Raw genomic sequence first — 21237 nt, 5'->3', positions numbered from 1 at the left:
AGAAGGATAAGTATCACATAAAAAAACATGGAAAATTATAGAGCCATACTTCCACTTTAGTGTGCGAAGTGAATGATCTCCTCTACAGGGATGCCTTGGTCCAGGAAACAAAGTTAAGTCTCAGGGTTGTTAGGACTTGTTGAAATCATGAGGAGCTAAGCGTATCATGAGCTTATGAGCTCATTGTAAAGAAAGTTCACCTAAAGACACATGTGTCCTCTCAGCTGCCAAGTTTCTAACGGTACAAGAGGCCATGTTGACTTGATCCTTTAAGAGATCACACAAGAGGAATATTTCTGAAGCCAAAACAAATGATTGGGTCTCAGCACTCCCTCATTTGCCACTCATTCATTCACATGATCGGCAAATTCTCAAGGTTCCTATTAAAACACCACTTGGGAATACTAGTCATCTTGCATCTGCATAAGATGGTTCTGTAAAAATCCCCCCATGGAAGGCACCACCACCATGCGTGATTTGAAAGTTAATCTTGGACCGAAATGAAGCTGGAGATGAGCTTTCCAGAGCAACCATGACCATAGCTATGGTGGTGGGTAAATAAAAGCCCAAGAACTGAGAGGCAGACTCAGTGGGTCAATGAGAATGCATTCATGTCCCTCACTCACACCAGGTCTAGGCAACCTCCATCTGCACGAGTGACCTGTAGGTCAAGCAGCATGGCCACTAACAAAGGAGGGGGCTGGATGCACCAGCTGTCAGAGCTGAGCAGCCTGCTAGGAGCTCTTCCACTCAAAATCTCCTGAGTCCTAGAGTAGATGGTCCCTTCCAAGGGGCAGTACTGAACGCCTTTAGCCCGACGACACCCATGCTGCAAGTGGCCCAGCTGTGGAGCATGTCAAGCCTTAAAGAGATCAGCCCCAACTGCTATGAGGATGTAGCAAGTCACAGGCAAAGAAATGGTGTTAGCTCACCTGAGGCTCTGCCCACTAGGGCATAAACTGTTACAGTGAAGTGGGTACTTCAGAGCCAGAGAAACTCAAGATTGAATTTGGCTCCCACCCCTTGCTTGTGCTGTGATCTGGGATAAATTACTTCACTTCTGTGATCCTCTCGTGTCCCCACTGCTGTCTTTGAACTGATAGAGAGGATTTCTGGGCTATGTTTTTAAGCAAAAAAGGCAAAGCTTATTTGTGAAGAAGGATAAACCTGGAATGAGTGAGGTCGGTTGCCTGCACGAACGTAGGTGGAAATAAGCAGAAAGGACAGAGGAAAGGGGACAGGGGAGTGACATCCGAGTAAACCTTTCTGTACACTCTCACATTTGGAGCCAGATTAGTAATTCACATACCGAAAACAAACAAATGAATAAAATCAGCAAGAATGGGGATGAGGGAAACCCAAAACAGAATACAAACAGAAACAAATTAAACTCATGGTAATGAATAACATAACTACACTGTACGGAGGGGAGAAACTAATCTAAATAACTTCGGGGGGAAATGTACTATGTACTCAAAGACAAAAGATAAAAAGAATTGTATACAAATATCGTACTCTAGTTAGTAGATTTGTTTTCCATCCAGGCATTGGTTAGCAAATTCTGAAACTACTTTATGTGTATTATGGGATTAAGCCAACATAGAAATATATTGTGGATAATGAGAGCCAGGCTCCTCACTGTGTGAGAGAGTGAGCTGGGGATGTCAAAAGGACACGAGTCAAATTGAAAGGACTCCCAGCAGCCAAATCCAGGACCAGCTGACCAAGAAAATAAATAATGCTAGTAATTGATTCTACCCCCTAGAATAAAATAAGAACCGATGAGTCCATATTAATACAAATAATTAATTGAATTAATAAATGACAGAGAAGGAAAAGTTCTTCTTTTCAGTAGAATTCCAACTAGTAAAGGTAGAGAGAATGATGGAAATCAAAAATCACTATTTGGCAAATACTACAATAAAAATTGTGTCAGATAAGGATTACCCATGCATGGTAAACTCAGTGGGTAAAAGTGTATTTCCATAGTTCCAAAATATTTCTGTACACGATCATTATTAATTGCAAGGAAGAAAACAGTAACTTTACAGTGGAAAAATTTGATAAATACCACCTAAACCAAGTGATCAAACTTACATCACCTGTAATGAGGCAAATTGATAACATGTACCTCCTCTTGATAAACCAAAAAAGACACAATATGTCTTCTGGATTATTCTTGACAACATGTATAATCTGACTCTAACTCAAATTGAGGGACATTCTACAAAATTACTAGCCAGAACTTTTCAAAAAAGGTCAAGGTCATAAATATCAATAAATACTAAGGATCTGTTGCAGATTTAAGGAGACTACAGAGACATGATAACTTAATGCCATGTGTGATTCTGGGTTGAATCCTGCATCTGAACAAAGGACATTAGTGGGAGAACAGACAAAAACTAAGATTTTTATGGATGTATTTTACGGATGTTAATTCCTGATTGTGATTACACTGAGATTATGTAAGATACTACAATCTGGGTAAAGATATACAGGAATTCTTTGTACCGTTTGTGCAACTTTCTTTGAAAATCTGAAATTATTCAAAATAAGAAGTTTTAAATGGTTTTAATTTAAATTTTTTTAATCCTTAACAAAAAGAGCCTAAATCAAGTTTTACCACTTCTGATAAAAGAGAATATAAAGAGGGGCGCCTGGGTGGCTCAGTTGTTAAGAGTCTGCCTTTGGCTCGGGTCATGATCCCAGGGTCCTGGGATCGAGCCCTGCATTGGGATCCCTGCTCTGCAGGAAGCTTGCTTCTCCCTCTCCCACTCCCCCTGCTTGTGTTCCCTCTCTCGCTGTGTCTCTCTCTATCAAATAAATAAAATATTTTTTTAAAAAGAGAGAATATAAAGAGTAAAAAAAGTCAAGAGTATAAAAGGAGTCCAGAGGAGTATTGAGGGACTGAATTTAAGAAGAAATTTGTTTGCACAAAACTCCTATTGCGTTGTGAGTCTCACACCCCCAGGTGCCCCACTAAGGACAAATGGGACACCTGAGCCTTATGAACAGGACTTTCGAGAGGCCCCTTCCAGAGAGGGGTCTGCATCCCACAAGTGGGATACATCCCTGTCCTGGGGGCAGGCAGCCCAAATTGGGATTAAGGAGCTGTTTTAACTCTAACTCAAGTTTAAGGTTTTGATTCTTACACGGGGATGGGCACCGAATTACCAAGTTGAGAGTTTGTTTTATAATGTAAAGGAGCCATAGAACTTTTTATGAATAAGCAGAAATGATGAGGTCTGGTAGCATTCTTATCCAGTCCAGGGAGATCATTTATCCCACTAAATAAATAGTCAAGGGAGGGTGGGGTATAAAATACAGTTTAGTTTTTATCCCACTGGTTGTGTTTGTTCAACATAGTAATTATGCTGAGTAGGTATTGCCAAACACAGCCATTTCTCCCAACCATGAGGCAGAGGGCTGACCCACCCCCATGGATGAATGCCCTCCACGGGTCTGCACAAGAAGGACTAGACTATGTCCTCCTCTTACACCAGGCCACTGTGATGACATACCACAGCAGCCAGCTCCCATACAGCTCTAGGTGTGAGTGGAGAGTTTTCTGGGGGCATCACTCTCACTGCTACACTTCTCCAGCATAGACTCCTAAAGGCTGACTTGCCAACAGCCAAGCTGAGCTCTGATCTCAGAAAATCAATTCTTCCTTCTCGTTATGCCTTATCTGGGGAAGTGCTTTCCAAAGACACAGGAGAACAGCGATCCCTGGGACTGAATGAAAACACGTCTAAAGGACACAAAGGGGAGGAAACATGGGTGAAGGGAGCACTCTGCATATAGTGAGGAGGGAAAGGGCCTTCTGGTCTACCTCTCTGCACAGCCATGCTAAAAGTACTGCCCCTACAACACTGTCCAGGCTGGTAAAGCAATGGACTCACAGGGGCAGGTCCAGCGGCAGCCACAGGTCTCCTCCACCCTGAGAGGGGGCTGGCCATTGGGGCAGGAAGGCCTCGGCCCTCGGTCACAGTTGACCCGATGACTCTTCAGCAAGGTCTGGCCATCTGGCAGGCAAGTCACCGTGTGGCACTGGTCTGGCAAGGTCCAGACGTCCCCAGGCTGCAGAAGAAAAAAGCAGATTCAGGCAAGCATAGGCTGAGTCAGTCCTGCCCTAAGCCCATCAACTGGGCAACTGACCCCCTCTAAGGACACAGAGACTAGGACTTGCACATGGGCCCAAGCAGCAAGAAGGCAGAACACAAGATTTACAGGTAAAAACCTACACACACACACACACACACACACACACACACACACACACACAAAAGCAGGATATAATGGTAAGAGCGAGAACCAGACCAAGACAGAAGGAGGAACGAGGGGGAAAAAGCACCCCAAATACTCATTCTGATCTTTTTTTCAAAGTCAGCTGAAAGGAACTCACCCTCTTCTCGTTCCCATCCTCATCCACACAAACTCTAACGAACCCTGAAACAGACACAAATAAGATCTGAGGTCCCACCCATTATGCAGAAGTTCCAAGCCATTCAAGATGTCTGCTTGGACACCCAGGCTTGTCTGTGAAGTGGACTTCAGTCTGCAAAGGATCTGAGAGGGTTCAACCATGAGGATGCAGGTCCACCAAGCTAAGAGGTGGCCATCCTGCGGTTTTTTCCAGCATGCTTTGCAGTTCTTAGTAATTATGGCGACAACAGTAAGAACACAGAAATCCCTACAGTGCATAGTCAGTATCTCCTTTTCCCATTTCATACGTAGACCAGTGTCTAGTGAGAGGAAGGGGGAGGAAATGAGGCAAGATCCCCAAAATGTGAAAGAGATCTTTCAGAGTCCTGCCAGGAGAGCTATCTTCCAGCAGGAAAGGGCAATAACTCTGTAGTAGGTATTGACTCACAGCTAGTTACTTAAGGAATATAAATAAAAACAGGTAAAAAAAATCATATACAGTAAAAAAAAAAATTCTAAGTCAATTTAAACTATGATACTTTGGTATTAGATTCTATGTTGCTGTTTTTCTAAGGCCCTGTATACTCGTGCTGAGACTGAATATAGGGCGTGGGGAAGAAGACCATGGTCTGCGGGACACTGGGGTTCCCTGCTTCTGTCTTCCACTTCTTTGTCCAAAATCACTCTGCACAAGTAAGCACGGGCTGTCTCTGCTAAAGTCTTGATGGGCAGTTAGGATGGAAGGAGGGCTATACACAGAGAACTTTCTGGTACCTCCTTGGGTGTTTTAGTATGAACTTCCCATGAGCAGAAACTTAAAGGTCCCGGTCTATGTAACTGTATTCATCAAGGCCTGGCCAACCTCAGGCCAATCTCAGGTCTCTAGAATGGGTTTTGTTTTTGTGTTTTGTATTTTGAGGGAGTAAAAAAGACATGAGGAGACTCACCAGAGCACAGCTTGTGGAAGAAGGAATTTCCTAGGGTGGCCATGGTGGAGAGATCTTCGATTCGCTGGAGCCTCAGCACATTGGAGCCGGCGTTTGGGCCTGCCAGCCTCCTCAGCTGGGCCTCATCATACCGATCCCCGATTCCAATGGGGAACACCGTCACTCCTGGGGTTAGCAGAGGAACGAGAAAGGGTCTGTGTCAACCTGCTTTGGTAAGCTGGGCCCCAAATGGACAGAGCTGCAGCTGTACCCAGCATCTGTACAGAGCCTCATATTTTCCAGACGGGTCACATAAACCGACCCTGGGAGCAAGACATTCAGTCAGTCAACCAATGTTAATGACACCACTCTGTGCCAGGTACGATTCTAAGCAATGGGGACACAGTGAGCCGAGCAGATGAAGTCCCTGTCTTTGTGGACCTTGCCCTGGGCAGAGACAGACACCAAACACAAAAATAAGTAAATATCCAGCATTTCAGATGTGTATGAGTACTTAGGAAAAAAACAAAATGTGATATGAGGATGGGAGTGCCCAGGGGTAGGAGCAGGAGTTGCTGTTTCATGCAAGGTGGCTGGAGAAGCATTTGGTGAAGAGATGACATCCGAGCAGAGACCTGAAGTAAGGAATGAAGGAGCCACGAGGATATCCCAAGCAGAGAGAACAGTGAGCGCAAGGGCTCGAGCAGAAGTATGAGTGCATGCTCCAGGGTGGTGGGAATAGAGCAGATAAGAGGGGGTGGAGCACAGACCATGCAAAGCTTCATAGGCCACGTAAGGACATAACATGTTCTCTGAATGAAATGAGAAGCCAGCCAAGACTATGGAGCTAAGGAGTGACATGGGCTAACCAATTTTTTTAAAGATTTGTTTATTTTAGAGGGGGGAGGGGCAGAAAGAGAGGGAGAGAGAGAATCCTCAAGCAGACTCTGCACTGAGCATGGAGCCCAACATGGGGCTTGATCCCAAGACTCTGAGATCATGACCTGAGCCAAAATCAAAAGTTGGGCCCTTAACTGACTGAGCCACCCAAGCGCCCCTGGGCTGACCAATTTTTAAAGGGTCGCTACAGCTGCCATGTTTATTATGAACTACAGGGGACAAGGGTGGTGGCTGGGGTTCCATCAGAAAGCTCTTACAATAGTCCAGGTGGGAGAGAAGGGTGACAGTGGTGGGTGTGGTATGGTGTGGTGGGCTTCTCAATATCTTCTGAAGGCAGAGCTGTAGTTTGTGGATGGACTGGACAGGGTCTGAGAGAGAAAGAGGAATCACGGATGCTGAAGTTTTGGGCCTGAGCAGCTGGAAGGATGGAATGCCATTGTCTAAGATGGGAAAGACTGTGGAAGGAGATTCAGATGTGAATTTGGTTTATGTTGAGTTTCTCTTTAGAACATCGAGGTGGAGTCAAGGTGAGAGATCCAGGCAGGAGACAGGAATATTGAGGTCAGCAGTGTATGAATGGATTTAAACCCATGACACTAAATGAGACCACCCAGGGGGTGAGTGTAAGAAGAGAAGAGAAAATGTCACAGGCCTAAGCCCGGAGTATGTATGTGCCCATTAATAGATGAGAAACTGAGGCTTTGAACAGTTCAATGACTTGCCCTAGAGCATGTCTATTTCCCCCAGACTGCAACTGCTTCCCTTCCAGATGAAAGTCCTTCTTGGGGTTCATGAGAGAAGAAGTGTCTCCATCCTGAAATTCCCCAATTCAGTTCTCCAGAAAGTTCTAGGTATTTGCAGTTGGCTTAAGGTTAGAGCTGATTTTCTACCAGCAACTTTTCTGTTCTTGTTAGCTCATTGTATCATCCAAATGTATACCCTTTCCCTTTTAGGGTCCTTTTCCCTAAAATAATCAATTTTATAAACATGTCTCCTTCATTCATTCAACAAACATTAGATGGCCCCCTATTTTGTGCATCAGGCACAGATGACAGGAAAATAAGCAAGCTGTTGCCCTTGCCCTCAAAGACCCCCAAGTTCTGCAAGAAGCAGATATGTAACAAACAAATACAATGTCACTTGCACATGTTGAGTTGTTCAGATGTGGTACAGAAAAGGGAGTGGATAACTCTCTTAGGAAGACATCAGAGCAAAGACAACTCCAGAGCAGGGTTCTGAAGGATGACCAAGTCTCCAGATGGCCACTTGAGGACTTAACATCGTTCCACTCACCCAGCGCCTCCTGGGCACCATGCCATCTGCCCTGGCTCACATTCCATTGCTATTCACAGCACAAGTTCACACGGGGCACCAAAGCTGGGTCATGCCCACGCCTGTCCCTGTCCTAAAGCTGCACCCTTTCTCTTGTCCAACCAGCACCCCACCCACACCTTTTAGGCTGGTACTGGAAGAGGTCTGATGGTTCCCACGGCCCCATGAGTCACTCTGGCCTCAGACATGGTGAGAGTAGGGACAGAGCAAGGACACCACCTCAAAAAGGAAAGGCGTGAAAGTCTGACCCAGCCCTGGACACAAAGGAAAAATCTGGAGAAATTACAGGTGACAGCCGAAAGCATGCAGACCAATGAAGGACACACACATATTTATTACTGTTTGGTTTCTAAGTAACATGGGGATTGGGCGACTTCCTGCTGTTTGAAACCAGGCCACAGGTAGCTCTGTAGCACTCACAACCATCCAGGCCACCCGAAAGCATCCCCTCCCCCCCAGCCCACTTTCAGTGCTCTAGTGGTTTAGGAGAGTCTCGGGATCATACACTGGACACTTACGGTTGGACGTGGCAGCATCGGCTGCAGCATCCACTGAATCCGCAGAGACATCCGTGACGAGGATGACCACTGCCTTCGAGGCTCCGGGCCTGGCACCATGCACTTCGGAGGTGACGTATCGCACAGCATACTCCAAAGCATCCCCTGGGAATGGAAAACAGCCCACACCGAGTAAGTCCTGACAGCAGGAATGCCGGGCCTCCTGTCTCAGGGCAGATCCTTAGGTGGTCAAAATGGAACGATTCAGAAACAGAGAAACACACTGAGATCCAGGAGAGCAGCTAGGCCCGCACACTTTCCCAGAAAGGAAACTAGCCCAACGAGCCAAGGGACCAGCCAAGGTCACTCAGTCCCAGATGCCAAGAATTGAGACCAGACGAAGCTCCCGGCCGCAGCAGCAAGTTACCGATGTGGCTGAGGCCTCCCTCCCGCTGCATGAGGTCCACGTGGCTCAGGAGGTGAGCTTTCTCGTAGGCCACGTTCCATGGCACAGCCGTGGTGGTGGAGCTCCCGTATTGCAGCACCGAGACCTGCGTGAGCTGGGGCCCTGACAGGAAAGATGACGTGGGAATCACAGCCTGGATCGGGCAGAGCCCCCCAGAAAGCATTCCTTCCCCACCGGCTCCTCCAGGGCACCACTCACCTAGATTAGCTCTTGAAATGAAAGCCTTGGCAAAACTCTTCATCTCCTCAAAGTAAGAATTGGGAAAACTGGAGGAGCCGTCCAGGAGGAGGGCCACGTCCAGGGGCTGGCTGCAGTCTGTGAAGAGAGCAGAGGGTGAGCACACAGGGGCTAGCTGCCAGGCCCCCTGCAGCACACAGCACATCCAAGGGTGAGCAGGATGCTGCCGGCTGCTTGGCACCACAAAGGGGAGGGTGTCTCCACTGGTCCTGCACAGTGGGAACACGGGCCCGGGTGGAGCAAGAGGGGCCCATGAGTGCCCCAGGTCTGGACATACTGGAAAGGCAGTTTATATGCCTACAGATGAAAGCGAGAGGCATTGGCTCCCTCAGTAACTGGAGGCTGCAACTCTTTTAGAACTGAACAAAATACCAGAACGGCACAACAGGAAGATGGATGGCTAAAGGAGATGGAGTGGCAGCTGAGGGCTGGGGAACAAGCTTGTGTGCCGTCAGGTGTTAGGGCCGGTGAAGGTGCTGTAAGGTGGTCCAGCTGTACGTGACTGGCACTCGTGGTAATGTTTGGGCAGAGCCATGATCACAGTGCAGAAACAACCTCTGGCCGAAAAGCCATCCCGAGATTTGATAAGACGATGCTACTACTGTTCTCCTCAGCACAAATACCACAAGAATGTCAATAAATCTGTGGCTCTGGTTAAAACCAAAACCAAGACACAAAGGCACTTACAACAAGTGTGAGGATCAGGAGACGTTTAAAGAAAGTTATTCTGGTGTTAGCCTTTCATTCCTTGGGTAAATACCCAATAGTGGAATTACTGGATCATATGGTAATTCTATTTTTAACTTTTTGAGTAACCTCCATACTCTTTTCCACCAATTTGCATTCCTGCCAACAGTGCACAAGGATTCTTTTTTTTCCACACCCTCGAAAAGATATAGGCATCCCTCTTTTTACAGCAGCATTATTTACAGTAGCCAAGACATGGGAAGCAGCCCAAGTGTCCATCCATAGAGAGTGGATAAGAAGATGTGGTATAAATACACACACACACACACACACACACACACTGTACTATTACTCAGCCATGAAGAAGAATGAAGTATTGCCATTTGCAACAACGTGGATAGAACTAGAGGGCTGCCTAATGCTAAGTGAAGTAAGTCAGAGAAATACAAATACCATATGATTTTACTCATATGTGGAATTCAACAAACAAAACAAACAAAGAAAAAAGAGACAAATGAAAAAAACAAACTCTTAACTACAGAGAACTAACTAGTGGTTGCTAGAGGGGAGGCAGGGAGGAGGGGTGAGATAGGTAAAGGGAATTAAGAGCACACTTATCATGATGAGCACTGAGAAATGTGTAGAATTGTTGAATCACAATGGTGTACACCTGAAACTAATATGACACTGTGTGTAAATTATACTTCAATTAAAAAAAACAATAAAGCTCTTAGGAAAAAAAAAGAAGTTAGTTATTCTGGATGGTCCCGAATACTCCAAGGAATGTCTTGAACACTCTGCTCAAGAACTAGGACCTGATTAGACATTAGCATCAGTTAAGAAGGCAGTCACCTAGCTCTGGTGGCAACCAGTTTTTGAGCACTTGGCTATGTGCTGAGTACTGTTCTAAGCATTTTACAAGCACTATTGTTATCCCCATTTTACAGATGAGCAGACATATACACAGAGGTACTCGCTCAAAATTACCCCCAAATTATTACCAAAAATAAATTGCCCGAAATTACCCAGCTGGTAAGGGGCAAGAGTTGAATTTCAAACTAAGGTGGTCCGGCTCCAGAATCCGAGGGTTAAACCTGTCACCTAACTTCCTGGCCTTGCCCCAGAGATCACCAGCTACTTAGAGTGATTGTACCCATCCAGCGTGGTCAAAGCTGAGAGCCACTACATTTAACAGGTTACCTCCAAGCAAGGCATGGGATTGGGTAGTGATGAGGCTGTGTGATAAAGCAAGACTTGTATTTTTCACTCTATATCCTTGACATTGTTCACATTTTAACAATAGCCTCGAGTAACCTTTGAATTTACAAGCACACTCAATAAGAAAAGATCCTCCTGCCGCCAAAAGATCACAGATGCAACTCCCTGGCTGGGAGGTGAGGAAACAAGGCCCTCTAAAGGCCAGGGTTTGACTGAAGGCACAGAGCAGGGAAGCAAGATTGAACCCAAGAATTGCACCTCCACCAGCCCTCAGCAGCCCTCACATCAGGCAAGGTGCCCACCGACCTGGGGTGGGGGCGAGGGTGGGGGGCTGCGGCCCCTCTCCAGAGCAGCACCTCTGCAGCACCAGATCAGGTGCCTCTCGGGGGAGCGTCTCAAAGTCCTGAATAAGGATGGGGGCATTGGGCCAGCTAATACTCTGCAGCTCCTGCACATCGGCGTGAGGGCCCACTCCAATGGGCACCACCTGGATGTCTCCAGGCATCCGCTTGATCTCATCAGAGGCGGGGTTTCCTGTGACCATGTAGACCAGGTTAGGGACCTGCTCCCGATCCCCCTGGCTGACAGAGAAGCTGTGTTCAGACAGGTACTGCAGGGCCAGCCCAGTGTTGGTCCTGTTGCCGCCCCGGTATCGGATCTCCCGCACGTGCTGCAGGACCTCCGCCTTGGCCTGGGTGTCGCTGAAGGTGTGCTCCACGGCCACCGTGTAGGAGTACTGCAGCACCATGATACGGATGTTGTCCTGGCCCACGTCCATCCGCTGAATCACCTCCTCCATGAACTCCCTGCTCTTGTTAAAGTTGGCCTCACCAATTTTGTCTGACCCTTCCAGGACAAACACCACATCCAGAACCATGGAGTTCCTTTTGGGTCCCGATGAGGGAACCCCCAAGAGCTCCGGACCCACAGTGACCGGGACCATAGATGGGTGCTGAGTAGGGGCAGGTGCTTCCGGGGCAAGGTCACAGAGGTAGCTGATAATCTCGTCTCTTCGCTGCTCCAGCTCGTCCACACCACTGAGCACAAAGGCCTTGTTCTCGGGGGCCTGCTTCTCGATGTTTCGGATCTGCTTGAGGTTGGCATGGGGCCCGATGCCCACGGGGATCACAATGACTTTCTTCTTCTTCAGGCCCTGCACGTAGCGGACCAAATTCCGGGCCAGCCTCGGGGGCTCCTGGCTGGCCATGAGGAGCAGCGAGATGCGGGACGCTTCAGGGCGGTCGATCTTGCCGAAGATCTGGAACAGTGTGTACTTCAAGACCTCGCTGGTGGAGGCCACCTCGCTGCCCACGTACTTCACCTGGCTGGCAATGCGCCGCAGCTCCGAGGGTCGCTTCCGGTCCTTGAGCTCAATATAGGCATGGGAGCCATCGTGGTACTCCACCACGGCCACGCGGATCCGCTTCTGGGAGATGTGCAGACGCTCCATCATGCCCACCACAAAGACTTTCAGCACTTCAAACTCGTCCTCAGACAGCTTGGAGGAGCCATCTAGCAGGAAAACCAGGTCCAGAAGCTTGCTGCAGTAGAAGTCATGGAGAGGTGGCTCTGGGGTGTCCTCCACATACGGGGTGGTGGAGCCAATGGGGCCTTCTGTGGGGGGCACCACGAGGCCTCCAGGTTCCCTGCAGGCCTCACAGGTGAGGTTGACGCCCTCACAATGACTGCAGTAGGGAGAGAAAACCAGAAATGGTTCAGGAAGGACCTCTGGGCACTTCTCAGCCTTATCTAGAACCATTCCAGCCTTCCCAGAGAATGACCTGCCGGGCCTACCTGAGCTGAGCTCCCAGAGACCACTCCCCTACCCAAGTGGCACATCATTTTTTAACATAGGTCCCCAAATAGCACTCCTACACATGCAGCAAAGGCCTCCCTTTATTCTAGAAGCCAAAGCTCCAACCCCTCGTAGCACCTGAGGAAGACTCTTTCTTGCTTCTAGGCCATCCACACAGTCCTTCAAAGTCAATGTCTTTTCAACCTACACCTCTAGCAGCATAAATATTTAATTCTAATCCAAACTCTCTCCCAAGTGTCTCCAAAAACAAATATTGCTCTAAAATGTTGATGCTGGCCAAGGCATGTGAATGTCCTATTGAAGATAAATGCTTTACCGCATTTATTGTACCAAAATTTAAGCTGAATAAATGTTGTACCATGTTTAATACACTGGGCCTTAAGAAAAACAGAAAAAAGTGGAATGAAAACATTTTGGAAAGATGAACAAAGATTCAAAATCCCAACTTTATCCCAAAACAAAGTTGGAAATAGTATTCAGGAAGGTCCAAGATGTTAGGGGAAAAGACAGTGGCTCGATCATTCCTCCAACAACCATGTGGTGAGCACCTGTCGTGTGCCAGGGAGAGGCTAGGCCCTGTACCGAGCCCCAAGCACATACCCCAAGTCTGTAGCAGAGCCTTTGCCCTCCCATAAATTCCAGCACTACCAGGCCAAGTTTCCAGTCCCTTCTGGTCACTCCTCACCAGTGTCTCAGAAATGGCAAGGTATGCCAGACCACAGGTGAAATCAAGTTGCCCTATGGGAGAGACCCATAGAGGCCAGGACTTTCTCTGGTTGGGAGAGGCCACCTAGAAGCAGAGTCAAAGGGGTATTCTGATGCTCTGCCTTCGAAGTAACTTGCCTTCAGCATCCCCAGTAAAGCCGAGAGGCAGCAGTGCCCTGAGCCCTGAGAAGCGTCCCCTGTGGCTTGCCTCCCAGGTGATGTCCCCAGCCTGCTTTGGAATTACCGTCCACAGCTGTCTGAAGCCAAGATATGCACCCTGGTAGCTGCCCTTCCCCACGGGCCAGCAGGGGGAGGTTGGGAGAGGGCTCTAAGCTCTCATGCCTGTGTGGCTCAGAACCCCAAGCCAGTGCTGGATTCATCCCCTTCTTTATTCCTTACAGCCTCTGTTTCAACATGGGGAAGGAAGGCAGGCAGGATCTTACTGGAAGTTAATTCCTACTTCCCCATGGCCCACACGATTTATTGCTTCAATCCTTCGTTAACAATGCATGAGTGACATACTTTCTAGTTTCCTGTGTCTGCTAGAAAATTTACCCCAGGCAGTGTTCCCCCTTGTTTGTACAGATGGCGGCAGCAGGATCTGATTCTGGCAGCTGTGGCCACAGCCCTTCCCCAGAAAATTTAAGTTCTCAAGTTCAAGTTCCCATAAGGCTCTATCAGTGTCAGGGTGTGGTGTTAAACACATCAACATCTGAATACATGTTCCCTACTTGGGAGCAGAGCTTCAGAAAGCTCAGAGCCCACCCTGAGGACTCCTTCTCACCTCCACAAAGGCCAGTTCCCAGAGGCAATCCGAGTGAGAGCCCAGGGTGCAGTGATGAGTGTCTTCCCTCCCAAATACGAAAGTCCCATCCGGGGACCTCGGCTGTGGCCCCAGGGTGTCTATGTCACACTAAGGGGTTAGGGCTCTGAGTAAAGAAGAAATTTGACTTCCAAAGGCACCTGTCCTTGGACTAGATGTGACCTCCAGGGGCAGTAAGAGTACCTCCTTCCTTAAGTGAGAAGAGGCTAAAAACCCCAGCCTCTTAAGAGGTGTTTTCTGGGGAAGCAATGTGGTCTGTTCTTAAAGAAAGAGAGGCAAATTCTAGAAATAAAACAAACCCAACACTCAACTTCTCAATCCACACAGCAGAGTTCTTCCCTGAGCAGGACCCTGAGAAGAGAGTGAGACCCTTCACTTCAAACACCAGGGGTTCTGTTTTACCAAATCTGGCAGTGCTCGGGGTCATCGGGGTTCAAGGTGATCTTCTTTCCCGGGGCCAAGCGACGACCAGCCACCTCACACACAGGACAATCTTCAGGGTCGATGCAAGTCTGCAAAAGCTCGTCCAGGATTTTCCCTGCATGACACATCCCTCGTTAGCAGGCAAAACTTCACCTTTCCCACAAGGAAGACTCAGTTTTAACTTAAGGGGCCCATCCCGGAAGCTGGTTCTTGCCTGCCTCCCCCAAGGGGCACCTCAGCACTTAGGGAGCAACTTTCCCTCTTTGGGCCTTGATTTATCCCTCTGCCACACCAGGCAGGGGTCTTCCTTCACCCTCCCTCACTGCACCCAAGCCTCAGGACAAATGAAATCTTCTCTCCAAGGGTCATTTCACGCCAGCAAAGAATATAGCTGATGACTCCACGTCTGTGCTACCCCCTAGAGTTGCCAGTAGCCACAGGCGACGAGTTAAATTTAAATGTGAATTGACACTAAACAAAACTGAAAATTCAATTCCTCAGACACAGGAGGAACTTTTCCACTTCAGCAGAACTTTCCCATCCTGGCAGAACCTTCTATCAGAAAGTGCTCTCGGTGATAAGCCCGTGAATAGGGGTGCCCCAGCACACGGTACAGGAGCTCAACCTGACAAAAGCCTGGCTGGCCTGGCTTGGATGAAAGGCCACCTAGAAGCAGGGCCAAAGGGGTAGGGATGGGGACAGGGCAGCGCTGGGCGAGGCCGAGGAGGAGCACGAGGGGGAAGCGCCCTTCCTGAGAGCCCAGCCCAGCCCGCCGGGGCAGGCGCCTTACCTGGAGGGCAGTGTGCATGGCAGCCTTCGACACACTGCACGGGGCACGCCAGCGGCTCGGGGTGCTGACACGTGGTGGGACAGGCAGGGGCACAGCTGTTATAGCGCCACTCGCACTCATACCCATTCTCGTGGAGATTCCTCTCCTCGCAGTTCTGGGCTGTGTAGACAGAACACAATCGGTCTGTGCAACCCGAGAAGCCAGGACTGCGCCCAAGTCCCCCAAAGAGATGGTGGTGAGACCCACGGGGGTGATGGCCCTGGGGGAGGCGACGGTGATGGCGGGGAACTAAGCAGCATGGCAGTCACCAGTATTCGAGGCCGCCGGGGTTTTAAAGCACCTAACCAGGGGGCGCCTGGGTGGCTCATTCAGTCAGGCATCTGCCTTCGGGTCAGGTCATGATCTCAGGGTCCTGGGATCGAGTCCTGGGTCGGGCTCCCTGTTCAGTGGCGAGTCGCTTCTCCCTCTCCCTCTGCCCTTTCCCCTGCTTGCACTCTCTCTCTCAAATAAATAAAATCTTTAAAAAAATAAATAAATAAAGCACCTAACCAGGAACCAAATGGTTCCAAATCAGTTTACCATATAAAAACAATCAGCTGCTCACACCCGAGGAAGAAAGACTCTATAAAAAAGTATGTGTTGCTCATTCACACTGGCAAATATAATAGCATCTAATTAAAGATACTGAATTTAATCACTATATTGACTTCCCTCTTCTCTTCATCGCTGCTCCACCTTCCCCCTCTTCTGGAATTTTTCTACATATTGATGTCTTCAATCGCTGTCCCCCATCCCTCCTCACTCACATCAATGTCCTAACTCCCTTCAGGCCTCGGCCATCCAACCCCAGACGGGCGCTCTGTCTTCTCTCCCACAAAGGAGTCCTCCTGCACCCCCACTTTGAGGTTTTAAAGTCTGAGGGAGGCTACGTGCCACCACAAGGGACATGAGGACTCACGACACAGAGTGGCTGTCCTCCAGGCCACCGCCTTGCCGTGCTGGGCACACACATGGGCGTAGGCAGCAACAGCGTCACAGAAGCAGGCGCAGTCCCCGGGGGACTCACAGGAGCAAGAGTCGTAGATGCAAATGTCCAGGTAGGGCTCAGGGTCCACCTGCAAGGGAGCCTCATGGTGACCTAGGCCTGGGCACTTAGCAACTCTGGCTCTTGGTGGGCGAGAACATTCTGGGGGTCAGGGTAGGGCAATGGGGCCCCGGGTGGAAGGAGACATGCTGGTCAGTGGCCCAAACAGGGAGTGGGTACAGAGGCGTAATTCCCAGCTTCTCATCTGGACTCCAATAAGAAAAGTTGAACACAGGAGTGCTGCTGGCCTTCCACAGAATGTAATATGCCTTAGAATTTTCCAGAACATTCTCTTCAATCCATCTTTCCACATACCTGCTCCACTAGCCAGCCATCCCCATAACTCACTCCCAGCCTCATGGCTGTTTGGGTGTTTCGACATAAAACAAACAGACGTACAAGCTGGTCACCTTCCTCCCTTGCCTCATTCAGCAAAGCGAAGGAGGACACACATTAGGACTGCTCACATTGCCTCGCTGAGGTGCTGTGGTGCTACTCCGCTAGACAGCCAGGCTGGCCTGGGCCCCCTGGACTCTGCCCCCAAGCCCACCCACCCCTCACCCACACTGAACCACAGTAACCACTTCCCACCTCCCCCGCCCCCACACACACAGCTGCCCACACGGGCCTTCTCCAAGGTAGTGGTGATAGGAATGAATCCAGACACTAAGTGGGTCATTGTGTCCAAGACATTCCAGCAATCCTGATTTCCCTGGCCGCCCGGCTCTCGGCATTCCTCCAACTCAGAAACCCAGGGTTTCCACCTAACCGGGCACTTCTGTATACTCTCTGGAGCATCCTCAGGGACTACCAATCAGGGGATGGGAAGAGAAGGAGCGCTGAGGTACAGGAATTCAGCCAGTCGCTCCCACGTGTGGTGCCACAGGGCAGCATGTGTGTATGTGGCTGTGTCCATGTATATATGTAACTATGTACACGAACCCACACATACACCCACATACATCTGCACGTACAGAGAGAACGTGAGTTCAACTTTGGGGAACTGCTTGTCGCCATTTGAGATAAAGACCCGAAAAGAGGTCATAAAAGGAGGCCTCAAAATCCCTAGAGTCTAGGCCAGAGAAGAGTTTCTGTCAGACAAGAAGCCGGAGCTCAAGGGTTTTGTGAGGGCAGAGGGTGCTCAGGCCAGGCATGCAGCAGGAACAGGAAGATGAAATCCTGGCTTTTGTGTGGGAAACAAGATCATTTGGTGGGGGACAAGCCCTAAGACTGAGGCCAAAAGAGAAGCACTGGCAGGTGCCCAGAAGAGCTACACCTTGCGTGGGAGGAAAAATGATTCACCAGCATCGCCCTCCTCCTACACGGGCCACGATGCTTTCTGTTTCCCAGCCTGAAGCCAAGAAAGGGAGTAAAGAGCTGACGTGATGATATAGATCATTTCCAAGCCTCCAAGGTGGCATCCTCAGTGCGAAGCTCATGCTCCAAGTGCCCGAGTCACGGGGCCAACCCTCTGCACTCTTCTGCCTCCATTTACCCCCCAGCCCTCACCAGCCTGTTGCAGTCCTGGAAAATATCACTGGTGAGGATCCTGCAGGAGGAGTCCACCATCGTCTGCTTCATGATGTTGTTGTGGCAGACGGCAGGAGACGAGTCTAGGGGCACCTGAGGAGCAGGGCAAGAGGACACAGACAGACCTCCAGTCAGTCAACCCAGAAGGATCCAAGGGACCCTCCTGGCCAGCCCTGCCACCTGGCTGTTCATACCACCCCACACCCCACCCCACCCCTCCAGCCCCCATGAGATGGGTGGGGACGTTCCGGGCAGCAGGCCTCGTGGCTCTGGGCCACACGGAGAGCCCAGACATACTTTGCTGGTGCCGGCACACTGCGGGTTCACTTTCCAGGAATTCCCAAAGTCCACCGGGTCCTCCTCCACCTGGAGGCTGCTGCTGGTGAAGTCATTGTTCTGGATGCCATCAAAATTCCCACAAAGGCCACACACCCGTTCCTGACAGACAAGATGAGATCATGAGCATCATAAACCTCAGGGCAAACTCTCTGATTTGGGAAAAGCAGGGCTCCCCAGGGCAACAGGGGGGCAGGCTCATCAGAGAAGGGGCGGCCAGCAGAGGGATGAGGACAGAGACCCAGAAGCAGACCAGGAAAATCGGCAAAGCCAGGTCCCCGCCGTGGTCTCTCCCAGGCTTCCTCACGCAGCCCATCTTAAAGCTAAACAAAGGTTATTCACGAAGACGGCAACCCGCCCACGTCCCACAGTCCGCCAAGGGCAGAGGTGGAAATCAGGCAGCCTTGGCCCTGGTAGCTCCAGGATAAATCATCTCTCTCCCCAGTAATGCGCTGAGCAGAGAGAGGAGCTGCTTCAACATTATGTCAATGAGAGTGTCCAGGTCCAAAGAGGGAATGTTCTGGTCCTACTTTACTGCGGACAGGCGAGCCCATTATCTGAATGACCGCAGTCTGTCCAGAACAAGCTGGCCAGGATTCTGCCTATACTGAATGCCACCCGGGTCGACATCATAGCTCATGCGTCTCCATGTTCACCTCTCATGCGTACAACATGCACGTGTGTGCAGCTACGGGTCCCGAACAAGTCATTACTGAATGAACAGAAACCGTCACATAAGGACTAGGTAAAGAACTAGAAATATCTGGACTGGAAAAGAAACAGTGCAATGCTCTTGAAACATATTTAGAGCCCTGTCTTGGCACAGAGAAATGTGACTTGTTCTATTTTAGATTTGGTTTGGTACAAGGGTGAACTTACTGGGAAACACGTAAGAATGTTCTCACTGTTGAACAAAAGTCCTCATAGCCCCCAGAGTATGGCTCCTGTCCTCGTAAACTACCACTCATCCCAGTCCCTCCTCTCTAGCCACACTGGCCTCCTTGCTCAAACACTCCAAACACCATCCACAGGAGGGCCTTTGCACATGCTATTCCACCTGCCTAAACTCTCTTGTCTGGATATTTATATGACTCACTCCCTCCCTTTCCTGAAGGCTCTGCTATGTCACCTTTGCAGACAGGTTTCATCGGATCAACCAAGCTAAAATAATAGCTCCACTAGAATATGATCTCCACCAGGGTTGTGGTGGGCAACACCATGCCCCCCCCCCCAAAGATGTCCACGTCCTAATCCACACATGGCCAAAGGAACTTTGCAGATGTGATTAGGTTAAGGATCTCAGGATGGAGAGGTGGTCCTGAACAATGTAGGTAGGCTCGGGATAATCACAGGGCCTTACAAGGGGCAGAGGAGGCATCAGAGTAAGGAGAGTGAGGTGACAGGAGCAGAGAGGGAGATTGGAAGAGGCTGTGCTGTTCGTTTTGAAGACGGAGGATGGGACCATGGGCCAAGGAATGTGGGCAGGCCCCAGAAGCTAGACCAGGCAAAGAAACCGGATTCTCCCCTAAAGCCTCCAGGAGAATGAAGCCCTGCCAACCAGCTTTATACTTTTGACCTCCAGAACCTTAAGATAATAAATTTATGTTGCTGTTTTAAGCCACTAAGTTTGTGGTAGTTTGTTATAGCAGCAACAGGAAACTAAGACAAGTTAAAACATATATATATACACACCCATATATGTACATGTGGGTATGGATGTGTAGATACATATATAGATACATATATGTGTATATACAATAATACATATTATACACAATAACAATATCTATATTATATATACACTATATGTGTGTGTATGTGTGTGTGTGTGTGTATATATATATATATATATATATATATATATATATGTATATATGTTTTTTTCCCCTACTTTATCCACAGTGCCCAGAACAGTGCTTGACACATACTAGAACTTAGTAAGGATTTGGTGAATAAACGACTGCATGAATTGTTAATGCTTTCCAGAAAGAGAATGGGTGGCCACAAGAAGTAAGGGCCATGTAGCCTCACCTCAGCGCAGCTGAGATGACCGGTGCTGTGAGATATGCCCCTGAGACTAAATCAGCCACCAGAGTAGACAGAGCACTTGTCCCACACTCATCAGTTAGAAAAACAAAGTCCCAACACGCTGTCAGAACCTGGCCACAAATACCATCACTTTCACAAAAGCAGGGTATCAGCAGTTCTGCAAATAGCTCTCAAACCGGGCTGGTCGATGGCTCGATGGCAAGGCCACACCCCAAAATATTTCGCAGGGTTATCATAATAGTGTACGTGATCAGTTTGCCTCTTCAGGTTAAGAAACCTTAAGAAAAGCTGTTGCCTGATCTTTCGTTTCCTTCTTTTGTGGATATAAACTGCATGCCTAGCAAGGCTAGTCAAGGAACTGTTTGCTGGGTTGGGGGGGTGGGGGGACACCCACCATCTTTCCTACATGAGGCTAACTCAGGAAAACAGCCAAAGCTGACTCCAGGGACCTGGAATCCATGGTCATACTTGTGTCAGGAGGGAGACCGGGCTGGAGGACCACCCACGCTCACCCGCAACGGTGGGCAGCCCAGTGGGCTGAGGAAGGTGCAAACAGTAAGTCACAGACAAGATGAAAAGGAAACAGAAAATCCCCTGACCTGGTATGTCCGCTTCAGGCTCACGGAGATGCTCAGGCGGTGGTCCCAGACCACAGAGAGTGCCTTGCCGAGCAGCAGGATGACATACTGACCCGACTCCACCACCTCAAAGTGGGTCTCGTCCTTCATGGGCTTCTTCACATTCACCTGAAGGATGACAAAGCATGAGAACAGGGAGAGTGGAGGGCAGGTAGGAGTAACTGACTCCTCCCTCTACCCCACACCCCTGCCTGCCACCACAGCCCTCCGGAACCACAGGCCGTTTGCCCCACCTGGTCAGAGCATGTCCCTTCCGGGCCAGCACCCTGCCTGGATGTTTCTGGGTCCATTTTGCCTATCACTGGCCAAGAATCCTATGACTAGCGGATGACAGCAGAGGTGGCAGCAAAATCAT

General features: G+C 49.3%; 1 protein-coding gene across 1 annotated transcript in view; it reads right to left on the bottom strand.

Moving 5' to 3' along the window:
- The window catches only part of VWF (von Willebrand factor), a 124228-nt gene that overhangs the window by 23905 nt on the left and 79086 nt on the right, over positions 1-21237 (bottom strand). Inside the window, exons 22-34 of the mRNA XM_044915225.1 lie at positions 20844-20990; positions 18157-18297; positions 17839-17952; positions 16204-16360; positions 15246-15404; positions 14435-14570; positions 10995-12373; positions 8745-8861; positions 8508-8648; positions 8102-8245; positions 5373-5537; positions 4406-4449; positions 3903-4080 (exon numbers count right to left, since the gene is read on the bottom strand). Of these exons, the coding sequence (XP_044771160.1) occupies positions 3903-4080; positions 4406-4449; positions 5373-5537; positions 8102-8245; positions 8508-8648; positions 8745-8861; positions 10995-12373; positions 14435-14570; positions 15246-15404; positions 16204-16360; positions 17839-17952; positions 18157-18297; positions 20844-20990 (3022 nt within the window). The remainder of the gene's footprint in view (positions 1-3902; positions 4081-4405; positions 4450-5372; positions 5538-8101; positions 8246-8507; positions 8649-8744; positions 8862-10994; positions 12374-14434; positions 14571-15245; positions 15405-16203; positions 16361-17838; positions 17953-18156; positions 18298-20843; positions 20991-21237) is intronic.

This window comes from Neomonachus schauinslandi, chromosome 5 (assembly GCF_002201575.2).
Source record: "Neomonachus schauinslandi chromosome 5, ASM220157v2, whole genome shotgun sequence".
Taxonomy (NCBI): Eukaryota; Metazoa; Chordata; class Mammalia; order Carnivora; family Phocidae; genus Neomonachus; species Neomonachus schauinslandi.
The sequence above is the reverse complement of the archived record's forward strand: the minus strand, read 5'-3'. Positions and strand labels throughout refer to the sequence as shown.